Raw genomic sequence first — 14,224 nt, forward strand, 5'->3', positions numbered from 1 at the left:
CCTGACTCACATACCCACATGGGCTGGTGAACCCAAGATCAGTAGGTCAGACAGCAAGGATCTTGCTCACAGGCTGCAAAGACGGACAAATTCTAAGACTGGCAGGCAAGGTGGCAGGTAAGCTGCTAGCTCAAGTCCCAAGAATCAGAGTTCAGATGAATAGGAGCCAGCTGCAGGATCCAGTGCACGCAAGACCCCCTGAGCCTTGCCAAAAAGTCCACCTAAATTGGATGTAGGCCACACACCCAAGGAAAATCCCTTATAACTGATTGGCTAATTACAGCAGATCCACCATGGAGGTCATCGCATTATATCAGATCTCATCATGGAGGCAATCACATCATCACAGGACTGTCAACTACATCATAACTGCCAAACCACTGAGAATCATAGCCCAGCCAAGTTGACACACAACCTTAACAACCACATTACTTGATGGGTTATCTCGGGCAATTCCCAAAATCTTGAGCCTATGGTTTCTGTAGAATGGGGAATAACAATACTGAGACTGGCGAGTGTTAATAGTCACTTCCAGGCATTTATATACATAGACCCTTAAAACTTCATAGTCATGAACGGTTATAACAAACATTTTGTGGAACCTGCCCTGCTGAAGCCGAGATCTGCACCTAATCTAGCTGGCACCAAGCCTGCTGTCTTTCCACTCTTAATCCCTGTCCAGGGTTTAAACAAGATAATGGGGGTGAAAATACTTAATTAAAAAAATAGGCCTCAATAAATGGCAAGTACGTATTTCTTGGAAACCCTGGTGGCGTAGTGGTTAAGTGCTATGGCTGCTAACCAAGAGGTCGGCAGTTTGAATCCGCCAGGCGCTCCTTGGAAACTCTATCGGGCAGTTCTACTCTGTCCTATAGGGTTGCTGTGAGTTGGAATCGACTTGACGGCACTGGGTTGGTTTTGGTTTTATGTATTTCTTACTTGTATCTGCTTTGTAGGCAAAATAAAAATAATCCTGAGGGACACTGAGAGATGAAAGAAAGTGAACAGGTAAGTGAAGTTGTGTGTTTTTGCATCTAAGTAAACAGAGTGTGGGTCCAGTTTCATTCAAGCCTACTAAACTACCATTTTAAAAGGTCCCCTTCTTGATCTTTCATACACAACACTTTTGTGTCATTCATGAAAAGGTAGACAGTGCAGTCTTCGTGACCCTCAAGTATCTCTTTGAAGTTGATACGGACACGTGAGGGGGTGCTTTGATGAGGATCTGAGACTTCGGACCTATAGGGAGTCGAGTTCCCACAGGGAGGGCCCTACAGGGGTGCTGTACCTTACAGGTGGTGATATAGTATAGGCACCCACCACTCCATCTAGTTGTTGAACTGAGAAACCCAGATTCTCCAACCAAATTAAAGACAAAGAGCACATTCTCTGACTCTATAAGGCATATCTTTAGGCAAGAGATTAGGGAGCTGATTTTGGGTCCATTTCCTCCAGAAACTCTCAATGTGAGAATTATTCCCTAGGTATAATTAGGTGATTTGAAAGTATAATCGTCACCCATTCAGTGCTGTACAGGGTATTTAGACATGTCATTTGGTAGCAGCTGAGAAAATGCCGAGTCCTTCTAAACACTCTACTCTCAAGAGAAGACGAGAAAAATTATTATGATGAAACATACTCATCTACTGGTCATCGTTGACAGATGCTTTCACTTAATCCATCAAACTTTATTTCATCAAATGAGAATGTACATGAAAGACTTCTGAAAATCATAATTTTTCTTTGTTCCAATTGCCATTGATTTGAATGCAACTCATGGCGACCCTATATGTGTCGGAGTAGAACTGTGCTCCATAAGGTTTTCAATGTCTGGTGTTTTGGAAATAGATTACCAGGCCTTTCTTCCAGTGTATCCCTGGGTGGACTCAAACCTTTCCATTAGCAGCCAAATGCTTAACAGTTTTTACCACCTGGGTACCAGAAAATCAAAATGGCCTTACACAAATATAAGGCTTTGTGATACATTTGTTATTTTAATCAACCACTATGAGATGACTGCAAATAGTGATAGGTAATATCAAGTACATTCAACATAATTCATAGAAGCAGTAACGATGGCTGTAAGATCAGTTAGAATGATAGAATGGAAAGTAAAGGAAAATAAGTGCAAATAGAAATTAATTTTCTCCATAGCACACATAGGGGTGTATGGGCAATATAGTTTTGTTCCACTCTTTTCCTGAGTGGCCTAAAATGGCAGCTCCGTTGGCCCACATCACTTGTGTGGGGTTCCCCATATATTTTATTCTTCTTGTCATTCTATTTTTTTTTTTTTTTTTGCTATCCCCCTGAGCAGAGGGGTGCCATATTTTCCTTAGAAAGCTTTTCATGTCACAATCGTTAGTTTGGCTGTTGTTGTTGGGTGTCACTGACTTGATTTTGACTTCTAGTGACCTCATGTGAGCAGAAATGCTCCACAGGGTTTCCTAGGGTGTAATTTTTACAGAAGGAGGTCACCAGTTCTTTCTCTGGTGGAGCTGCTGGATGTGTTCAGATTGCCAACCTTTTGGTTAGCAGCCGAATGCTTAACCATTGCACCACAAGGGCTCCTTTGGCTTTGCTAGCATCCATGTTTCAATGTTTTATCCTTTTTTTTTTTTTTTCTGATTTATAATGGGAAAGAATGAAAATACGCCAGGCGCTTAGTGTAACTTTTCATGCTATCCTGAGTCTTTCACTTCTTTATTTTCTTCATCCATTTAGAGCAACTATGAAGAATGTATGAGTTCATTTCTGTTTTTCCCTCATTCATTCACTAGAATTCCACTTTATACAAGTTCTCACTTCTTTTACTTAAGTAAATCACTGTTGACTCTTAGTTACTGAAACCTGGGAAGTACAGAGCTGAAATCAATGTGTTCATACGGAAACCTATCTATTTCATAAATGCAGGGTAGAATTCATGATTTTATTTCTAAATTTGAAAAGTTTTACCTACCCCTACCCTTACCAGATAGTACATGCAGTCTCCAGCTAAAAGCTCTCTTTCCATGGGAAGGGCTTTGTCAGTTCAAATGCTGACTTAAACGTCTCGTGGTAGGAGGATGACAAAGCCAGGTGCTACTATGTGGAGCTCTTCTTTCTGACATGTTCTTCCTTGTCATTCTCACAGCAATGTCCCTAAAATTCTTACATTTTCTGGTGAATTTTTATGTAAATTACTCCTTTAGGACAAATTCATTTCCAGTAAATTTTTTTTAACAAGGCCTGTTAAATAAAGTCTCATTCTATATCACTGTATTTTCCACAAAAGCTTCTATTTCTTACCACCAACACAATGTTTATACCAATTAGAGTGGTTTTCAATGAACTACTCTCAAATAATAAAATTATCCTAAAAAAAGCCTTACGTCAAGGGAATGTTGTTATTGTCGCTGTGTGTCGTCGAGTCGATTCCGACTCATATGAACTCCATAGGACAGGGTAGAACTGCTCCATAGGGTTTCCAAAGAGACGCTGGTGGATTTGAACTGCCGACCTTTTGGTTAGCAGCCTGAGCTCTCAACCACTGCACCACCAGGCCCCTAAGTTAGAGGAATAGTAGAAACCAATACATCTGACAACTTCCTCAAAGTCATGCTGGATGTAGAGGAATTTGAGAATGAAACTCAGTCTTTCAGTTGAGACTCAAGGCCCCCAGCTCCCTTCTCTGTCTCTGGGGTGTTGACGCCCCCTCAGAGGGAAGCCCTGGGCCCCTCCCTGGGATATGAGGAGACCAGTATAGTGTGCTGGCGATTGGGGTGCCCCATGAACAAATATGCCTACCTCCCCGGAAGATAGGAGACGTGACCTACCCCCACCAGAGTAGACAGAGCATTGGGTCCTGAGGATGGCCCATTCTCCCACCTCCCTGGGAGACATGAGATGTGACCTACCCCCACCACAGGAGACAGAGCACTCGGAACGAACGATGGCCCATGTGTAGCTGGGCTGGAAACTCGGCTTCTTCTTACCCCCTAGCCGAGGCAAAGCATATTCCCAGACAACACCTGGGTTCCTGCCCTGAAACAGAAGCTGCAAAAAAAAAAAAAAAAAGAAAGTAAATTACAGCGAAATCAACGTGTATGTGTTCATTCATTTGGAAATACTTAAAACAAGAATACTTTCAACAACAATTCAGTCATGATGACAAAGAAAACACTTGCCATCCTCCAAAATTTACAATTTCCTAAGCAGGGGTAAGGAGGCCTGGTGGCACAGTGGTTAAGAGCTTGGCTGCTAACCAAAAAGGTGGCAGTCTGAATCCACCAGTCACTCCTTGGAAACCCTATGGGGAAATTCTACTCTGTCCTATAGGGTTGCTGTGAGTTGGAATTGTTGGCAATGACAGAGAGAGAGTTAAGCAGGGGTAACACTCTCATCTAGATTCAAGTACATACAGAAAAATACATCGACATTTCACCCTTTTGCCTTGCATTTAGCTTCTTCCTCCAAACAAATTTAAGAAGACTTTGCAACCTGACCACAGTGATAGTGCCTGCTTAAAGGACTTCCCTCCTCTCACAGCTACAGAGCTTCCAAGAGAGAAGCTGATTCTGCAAAAATCGAGGAGCAGAGGGACCCCAAGACATGCAAAGGCGGCATGAGTAAGTGCATAACTAAGAATTCTGCCTTGCACCAAAAAATGACAGATGATAAAAAACAAGAGACTATTGCCCGTTCAAGGAGCCCTGGTGGCGCAGTGGTTAAACTCTTGGCTGCTAACCAAAAAGTTGGCAGTTTGAACCTGGGAGAAAATGTCGTAGTCTGCTTTCATAAAGATTACAGCCTGGGAAGCCCTATAGGGCAGTTCTATCCTGCCCTGTAAGGTTGCTACGAGTCGGAACTGCCTCAGTGGCAAAGGATTTTGGAAAGGGTGTTCCCTATTGAAAAGGTCCCTGAGTGGTGCCAGCAGGTTACTCGATAACTAACCGAAAGGTTGGCAGTTTGAACCCATCCAGTGGTACTACAGAAGAAAAGGTCTGGTGATCTGCTTCCGTAAAGATCACAGCCAAGGAAACACTGTGGAGTACAGTTCTACTCTGTAACACGTGAGGTCAGCCGTGAGTCGGAATTGACTTGATGGCAACAGGTGTGGGCATTGCCTAGTTCAGCTTATAGATGGATTTGTGCTTCTATGTGATCTGATTATAAACATTATTCTGTGGACTAAGAGTTAAACTCACAGTCATGAATCTATAAAAACACCCTGAGATCCCCAAACCCATGTTCTGAAGCCAAAGGGAGAGGCTACCTCCACAATCAGGGTTTCGTTGGTCGGCCCAGCTGATGTCAGACTCTCTGGCTGCTTGTGGGATCGTCTGTAGTCGAAGGCAGTGCCAGCAAACTTGTATCGGCCTGGCCAGTCCACAGTCCAATGTCCATTCAGATAGTATCTTTGGAGGGAATTGCGCACAGAAATGTAGGAGGTGGACACATTCATTTCATAGATGCGGATAGTCTGGGCTCCAGCGGGAATGGTGACTATCTGATAGTACTCTATATTAGAGGAAATGGGTTACATGGTATTTCATCCAATGATGCCAGGGCAAAAGCCCTCAGCAACTTAGATTTCACATATATAAAACCTGAGGGTCCACATTTGGTACCTGGAGAAGATCTGTTTTGATGATCAGTTAAGTTAGTTCTATAAATTACTTTTTTATTTTTTTTTAAATTGGAGCACAGCTATTATAATTTTTGCTATTCCTAAGAACGAGTTAAACTCAAATAACCTAGCAAACACTTCCAACCAAAACAAAAAGCTTGAGAAGCGAGTCTCAACCTAAAGCAGGAAATGAAGCTGTAAGACTCTTAGACCTCTGAGCACCTGCTGTACTCACTGTCACCTCAAGCCCATCCCATAAAGAAGTTCCAGGTCGTATCTTTTTTAGTTAAACTTGCAGGCGGCTCTGAAGCACTCACGGTTTGTGTCGTGGTGCTTGGTGTAGAGACCTTTGTGAACTATGCAATCTGAGTTATTTCCTTTGCACACACCACAGGAGTCTTCGGTGGCATCCGACCCAAGGACATTATCGCAGCCAACTCTCTGGAGGACCCCGCAATGTCACACGCCGTTCATATAAGAAAGGACAACACAAAGAAAGAAGTCACAACCTACAAGCAAGAAACCTCTTCCCCATGATAGTTTAAAAATCACCAACACAGTGTCATTAACAAATATTTATTGGATACCCAATATGTGCACAGTGAGACTATTCTACACTTCAGACCCAAGGTAAGGGACCTTTAAATGTGAAACAGACACTGCCCTCTTTGGCATTAATGAGCCTTAAATGAAATCTATCAGGTAGTCATGTTGGAGACACACGTGAACTTCAAACTAAAATGAAGAGCTTGGGACAATGACAAGCAATATGTCCACATAAGTTTCCATTGGACAGGTGCCACTGTCCTTTTGAATAGCCTTGTACGCTGGCAAGAGGTAAGGGATGCCACATGGAAATGATTCCTAGCTAGATTAGATAATGGGCATTCTCGTTCAATGTCTTAGAGTTTCAGGAGCTCTTTGCAGTGTCTATGACACTTCCTTGTTTTTCATTTCCTAGTAGAGTATTGTTTATAAAATGGAAAAAGTCCATCCAAACACAAAATATAGTCCACTCTCCCTTGTTTGCAAACTTGATGCATTTCAGAACTCAGAGTGCTTTGGCTTTTTAAAAAGTAATACATATCATCTGAGCCTCCAGCAGGGCCTAGGGCTGTTGTTACTGGACACCCATTGAGTTGATTCTGGCTCATAGTGACCCCATATGGCAGAGTAGAATTGCCCCAAAGGGTTTCCTAGGTTGTAATCTTTACAGGAACAGATCACCAGATCTTTCCCCCACGGAGCCACTGGTGGATTTGAACTGCTGACCTTTTGGTTAGCAGCCAGGTGCTTAACTGTTATGCTACCAGGGCTCCTCGAGAAAGAGTACAGTCTATAAAAAAAAAAAAAAAAAAAAAAAATCCATTCAAACATAAAATAGCTACAGTCCACAATCCCTTGTTTGTAATCTTGACGCATTTCAGAACTCGGAACGTTTTGTGTTTTAGAAAAGTGAATAATACATATCATGTGAGCATCCAGCAGGGCCTAGGGGACATCCCGTAACAACACCTGTTCATGTTCTTATAGAAAACATGCACTCGTTCACGCTAAGTGGAATAAATGAGACCAATAAAATAGTCTCATAGTTTTTCAGGCCACATTGTTGCCACCAAACAAAATCAGATCAGCTTATATTTTATGGCCAAATGAGTCCCCCCAAAAAACTTTCTGTTTCAGAGCCTTTGGGATTTCAGAGTTACAGATAAGGGATTGTGATTCTGTGTCATTAAGAATACATCACAAGTAATGAAATATTTACCAAATCAACTCGTAATTAGGCAAAAAGGTAGAGATTTGAGCATTTGAAAGTACAGAGAGATCTTAGTAGGCTCGCCTTGTCTAATTTTCATGTGTTATCAGTGATTACACTAAGGGTCTTAGTGGACGATTTAACGTCGCCACGGCTGTACAGCTAGTTAGAGGAAACCAGGATCGTGGTTTGCAGACTCCACTAACTATGCCCACTGGGTAACTCCCTCCTTTAAAAACCCACTGTGTACATGCAATGGGTTTGAATTGAACTGAGTTCATAATAACATTCCTTGTACTCCTTATCTCAATACAATCTCATCACTTTATGTTCCCTGAGTTTCAGAGTCTTTCCTAGCCTGTCTCCCACAACCCTCTCTACCTACCTGGTCCCAACAGAAGTTTAGGCCTCGAGGTCACCACCATAGTTGCAAACTGGCCTGTAGGCTCTGAGCACCTCCTGCCTTCATTTATTCTCCATGCTACTGCCAGTGACCCTGAGGCTCTGCCATTCCCAATCCCAATGCCTCTTCCGCATACACCAGGGGACTCCCATGTCAATGCCTTTTCCAGGCAGTGAGAGGCCTGTTGCACCCCACAAACAATGCTCATTGTTCCCAGACTCCTACCTGTCTTCTGGACACTCTCATGACTCACCACTGTGTCCACTCCACCCCGCTTTCCTTAATGACCCACTTCCAACTGATCCTTTAAGATCTAACTCAGATGGTCCCCTCTCCATGGAGCCCACGGAGCCCATGGAAATCTCCCACACCCACGCCTAAGCACCTAAGACAGATTTAGCTGTGCTCCTCTCCTCAAGCTCCATCAAAACACCCTACCATATGTCATCAATATGTGTCCATCTGGCTTTCTCCCCAACCGGGTTCTGTCCTTGACCCCAAAGGACTCATCTGTCTATCTGGCTGGTCTCTCTAGCCCCTTGTACGGAGCCTGGCACAAAGCAGACTGTCTGGAAATGTTTGTTGAATGAATGAAGGATCATTATTACCTCACATATCCCATCTACACAAACATTACGGCTATCCTCCGAGCATGGGGTCCCATCTTTGACTTTATTTGACAAAGAAAAGAAGAAATCAAATCCTTCTGCGATACAGTAGAGTTTGCATAAGTTCTGATCTTAAAAAGAAATACACACACAAATACACATAAGAGAGATACTTAAGCTCTAATCAGTTTTGCTCTGAATTTTAGATAGACTTATTTCATTTTTTTTCTTGCCCAGAAAATAAGTCCCACACAATAATGCATAAAAAAGACATTTTTTAATGGTTGCCTTATAAGGCTTTGCTTTTCCCTTTGATCTTTCTTATTTTTGGTAAATGATTCACTATTAATTCTTACTTTTCTCTGTCCTTACTGACCTTTGTTCTTTACACATTCATTGGCACATAGTAGGCATTCAATAAATATTTGTTGGCTTGAACTATAACATTAATGTTTTACTCTTTTAATTGGTATGATTCACTACTCTCTTGTAGAAATGCAAAAAAGTCACTACCATTTTGTAGCAATATACAAGACTCTTACAAATAAAATATAACAAATTAAAATATTCACTGAATTTCTTAACAGCTAGTGCATTTCACAAAATACGTAAGATATTTAAACTGAAAAAGAGACTAACTTTTTAGACAAAATCTCCAGAGAATAATATTTCCTATAAAATATAATGGACTGTCAAAATAAAAAATACTAATACATGAAGAATATAGGTACCATCATATAGACTGGCAGGCCAAGTTCACCCCTTCCTTGATAACTCATTCCAAGGATTTGTGACATATATATGATTAATATGAAAAAAAAATGGCAAATAACTTTTGCTGTGCTGTTGAGTCATAGGCTAAAGACTCATCTACATTTTCTTTACTGTGTAAAATAAGAGACCCAAATGAATAATTCTAAGAGTCAATTTTAGTGGATGATTAATGGATACATTTTCTGAAGGCTGTCAAAGTCAGGAGCACACATATTTTCTGATCCCAATTTCTACTTTTCTCTCGTGTCTACTAGTCTCTTTCTCATGGGTATAATTTTATTGGGTTTAGGAATAATAGCACCACCAAAAATGCTTTGTGTGGGACTACTACATTTTTTTCATTCCAGAATGTACTATCTTCAGAAACCTCCTACCATGAAAACATTGTATACATTGGAAGATAAAAGAAAACATCAGATTGAACAGTCCAACTTATGCATTTCCTGAGTATCTCTGCCATTTGCTTGGACAGTATTCCCAGATTCAAGGAATGAGTTGATTAGGTGTTCTTTGAATTCCTCTTTAAATTGTGCTACTTCAGTTATCAAGTTCAAGTTATTATAAGAATAATACATATTTCTCTTTCACTAGAGAGTAAAGTCTTACATATGCTACAAATAACCTTCTTGGTTTATAGCCATAGATCAAGAGTTTCCAAGTATAGTATATTTGAGAATTACCTGATCTTCCAAAAAATTCTAAATTTTTTCTTTCCTTCCTTGATAATTATAAATATTCAGTGGGTGACATGCTTATAGCAGCATCACCATACACTACCATGATTCTTATTTAAAAAAAGTTGATCCATTCATAATGCACCAGCTACTTTGAATTTTTTTTTATTACTTCCCAGGTGAATTTTCATCATGTTATGCATATACCCTCCATCAGCTTGTTACATTCTCATCATACAGTTGGGCAAGCCAGTGGCTATGGGGCAGGCAAAATCAAACAAACCCCAACATAACTAAAAGAATAGGACCTGTGACATTGATCTTATATGGTGATATTTGGTCTATTTGAAAACCACACTATCAATGCTTAAAGATAAGACAGTGTCTGGAGATTAGTGGAAAATGGGGGTGGAGATTTACCTTCCACTTGCGTGTAGGGCTTCCACTTATAGTGCCATCCTCTGAACTCTTTGCCGTTGTACTCCGCACACTGCACGGCTCGGAAGTCCAGACTATTCTCAGGGCATTCCTGACTGTTGCAAAGCTTCAAGGTGCGTGTAGAGCCCTCACAAAACTTCCCTCCGTGGGATGGTCTGGAACATATATTCAGTAGTCAGAAACTCAGCATTTTAGTAGCTATTTACCCCATCCTTGAAATTAGACTTTTTGGAGGAATGGGGCTGATAGTGTTAAATTATTTAGAGTGACCGAGTAAGTAAAGTGCATTTCTAAGAAGTCATTGACACTTTCTTAGGTATTAATGATGTGGGTAGCATTTTCCTTTTGTATCACGTGTATTCTTTACTACATTGGCAGAACATGATGGGACTTGGAAAGTGGGCTTGCATAGATTGGTTCTCTGATGCCTCCCATCAGCCCCTGAAGGGAGGTTGGCACCTTTGTTCCATGGGGGAGGAGGATAATGGTTGTCCCAGGATTACATAGCCCATTTGACAGAAAGCAGAGCTGAGACTGAAATTCAACTATTCACTCCAGATCTCATCTTCTTTCCACTGCCAGTCTCCTTATGACAAGGCCGGAACATCAAGACGAGGCAAGAAGACTCAGTCACTTTCACCAGTTGGCCATGACACAAACACTACCCCCAACAGAGATTATGTTACACCCCAGGACTGTAAAGCAAGCAAACAAAAACCAAAAAATGTTGCCTTCAAGTTGATTCCAACTCATAATGACCAGGACTGTAACATCCCTGAAATAAGCTGTAGAGCAGGGGTGACCTACTGGGGACTTTCTCTCATGTTTTAGAGACAGGATTAAAACAACAAGTGATATTAATTATTTCTTAAACAAATCTAGGTGTAAAACGATGACTTAAAAACCACCTCACTCCATCACATAGATGATGGCTTTTAATATTCTTGTCTTCTAACAGAGACCACATAAACCACATGTTATAAAGATAAATACATTTGATGGACATGCCAAATTTTGTCTTTTTTTTTTTCCCATGAACATATTGTTCTTACTGATTCTTAATCATTTGTGTTCTATATCTTTTCTTGGTTTATTATTATTATTATTATTGGTTTGCTGTTGAGAATACACATAGCAGCAAATACACCAATTCAATAATTTTACCTGTACAATCTGGTGACATTGGCTACATTCTTCAAGTGCAACCATTCTTACCCTTCTTTTCTGAATTGGTTCTCCTCCATTAACATAAACTCACTGCCCTCTAAGCTTCCTATCTAATCTTTTGAGTTGCTGTGGTCAGTTTGATCCCATATAGATATATCTTAAAAGATCTACTGACACTGTGTAAGGCAGACATTCTTTACTAGTTAAGCTAAACTATTGTTTGATTTAAAGAAGACTTAAGGGGATTTTTGGGTTTAAGTTTTAAGACTTAAAGACTATCTTAGGGCAAAAGTTTCAGGAGTTCATCCAGCCCCATTGGACCCAGAAAGTCTGGATTCCATGAGAATTTAAAATTCTCTCCTTCATTTCGCACCTTTTGATCAAGATTCTTCTACAGACCTTTGATCAAAATGTTCAGTAATGGTAGCCTGGCACCATCCAGTTCTTCTGGTCTCATGGTAAAGGAAGCGATTGCTTTCTTTTTAAGGCAGATCCTTGGCATTTCAACTGAATATGATTAAAATCTAATTCCTGAAAATCACTGTCAGGTCAGTTAAACTGTTGCTGTGGTCAGGTAGTTATAAACATTTTAAATTATATCTTATACATATAATTTAAGGAAAGCTTTTTGGTCTTGAATAAAACATCTTTTCTGTTTAGTGTTTCTTACAATAATGTGCAAAATCTACAACTAATATTACCAAGGTTAGGTATAGGCATAGGGCTTGGAAGGCTCATGACATAATTAAATATGGGAGTTGTACATACTTGGGATTTGTGCAGCTTCGGTCTCTGCGCGAGACTCCTCCTCCGCAGGTCCTAGAGCAAGGGGACCAGGGAGACCAGTCTGACCAATGGCCGTGGGTGGGCTGGGGGCCTTTGTCTCCATATTTCACACACTGTCCTCCGCGGCACCACTAAAAATTAAAATAATAATAGGACTCTGTGACTCAGAGATAGATGACTTCATTTGATCACTATTGTCATGGTGAGTATTGGGGACCTTTGTAAAACATGCAGACATTAACATTCCTACACTCAAGCAACATCATGATAAATGGAGAAAATATGGAAGTTGTCAAGGATTTTATTATACTTGGAACCATAATCAATGCCCACAGAAGCAGCAGTCAAGAGATCAAAGGAAGAATTGCACTGGGCAAATCTGCTAGAAAAGACCTCTTTAAAGTGTTAAAAAGCAAAGATGTCGCTTTGAGGATTAAAGTGCACCTGACCCAAGCTATGGTGTTTTCAATCGTCTCATATGCATGTGAAAGCTGGACAATGAATAAGGAAAAATGAAGAAGAACTAATGCATATGAATTACGGTATTGGTGAAGAATACTGAATATACCCTGGACTGCAAGAAGAATGAATAAATCTGTCTTGAAAGAAGTACAGCTAGAATGCTCCTTAGAAGGGAAGACAGCGAGACATCGTCTCATGTACTTTGGACATGTTATCAGGAAGGATCAATCCTGGGAGAAGGACATCATGTTTGGTCAGTGAAAAAGAAGAAGACCCTAAGAGATGGATTGAGACAGTGGTTGCAATAATGGGCTCAAACACAGCAACAATTGTGAGGATGACAAAGAACTGGGCACTGTTTTGTTCTGTTATACTCAGGGTCTCTATGAATTAGAATCAACTTGATGGCACCTAATGACAACAATAAAACCCTCAAGTGCCATATATAAAAAAAGTAAGCTCACTGTTGCTTTTTTCCTCCGAAACCTAGCATCATTCCATAAACCCTGATTCAACATGTTGTTGCTGTTGTTGTGTGCCATCAAGTTGATTTTGATTCATAGCCTCTTTATAGGATGGAGCAGAACTTCCCCATAGGGTGTCCTCCTCAAAGACCTGCCTTCTCAAAGTAGAGTCGACCTTAATGACATGGATGGAATAAAGTTTTCAGTACCTTCATTTGCTAATGTGGCACGACTCAAAATGAGAAGAAACAGCTGCAAACATCCATTAATAATCACAACTTGGAATGTATGAATCTAGGAAAATTGGAAATCCTCAAAAATGAAATGGAACTCATAAACATCGATGTCCTAGGCATTGGCGAGCTGAAATGGACTGGTATTGGCCATTTAGAATTGGATAATCATATAGTCTACTATCCCAGGAATGAAAACTTGAAGAGGAATGGTGTTGCATTCATCATCAAAAAGAGCATTTCAAGTTCCATCCTGAAGTACAACACTGTCAGTGATAGGATAATGTCTATACGCCTACAAGGAAGACCAGTTAAAATGATTATTATTCAAATTTACACACCAACCACTAAAGCCAAAGATAAGAAGTTGAAGATTTTTATCAGCTTCTGCAGTCTGAAATTGATCGAACATGCATCAGGATACATAGATGATTACTGGTGATTGGAACGCAAAAATTGGAAACAAAGAAGAAGGATACGTAGTTGGAAAATATGGCCTTGGTGACAGAAACAATGCCAGAGATAGAATGATAGAATTTCACAAGACCAACAACTTCTTCATTGCAAATAGCTTTTTTCACCAACATAAATGGCAACTATACATATGGACCTTGCCAGACGGAATACACAGGAATCAAATAGACTACATCTATGGAAAGAGACAATGGAAAAGCTCAATATCATCAGTCAGAACAAGGCCAGGGACCGACTGTGGAACAGACCATCAAATGCTCATATGCAAGCTCAAGTTGAAATTGAAGAGAATCAGAGCAAGTCCATGAGAGCCAAAATACAATCTCGAGTATATCCCACCTGAATTTAGAGACCATCTCAAGATAGATTTGACATGT

The 14,224-nt window shown here is 40.5% G+C and overlaps 1 protein-coding gene across 1 annotated transcript in view; it reads right to left on the bottom strand.

The window, feature by feature from the left end:
- ADAMTS16 (ADAM metallopeptidase with thrombospondin type 1 motif 16) overlaps positions 1-14,224 on the bottom strand; it is a 290,702-nt gene that overhangs the window by 99,695 nt on the left and 176,783 nt on the right. Inside the window, exons 12-17 of the mRNA XM_049858762.1 lie at positions 12,197-12,345; positions 10,244-10,416; positions 8,376-8,506; positions 5,926-6,049; positions 5,255-5,499; positions 3,897-4,035 (exon numbers count right to left, since the gene is read on the bottom strand). Of these exons, the coding sequence (XP_049714719.1) occupies positions 3,897-4,035; positions 5,255-5,499; positions 5,926-6,049; positions 8,376-8,506; positions 10,244-10,416; positions 12,197-12,345 (961 nt within the window). The remainder of the gene's footprint in view (positions 1-3,896; positions 4,036-5,254; positions 5,500-5,925; positions 6,050-8,375; positions 8,507-10,243; positions 10,417-12,196; positions 12,346-14,224) is intronic.

The sequence above is a fragment of the Elephas maximus genome, chromosome 2 (assembly GCF_024166365.1).
Source record: "Elephas maximus indicus isolate mEleMax1 chromosome 2, mEleMax1 primary haplotype, whole genome shotgun sequence".
Classification (NCBI taxonomy): domain Eukaryota; kingdom Metazoa; phylum Chordata; class Mammalia; order Proboscidea; family Elephantidae; genus Elephas; species Elephas maximus.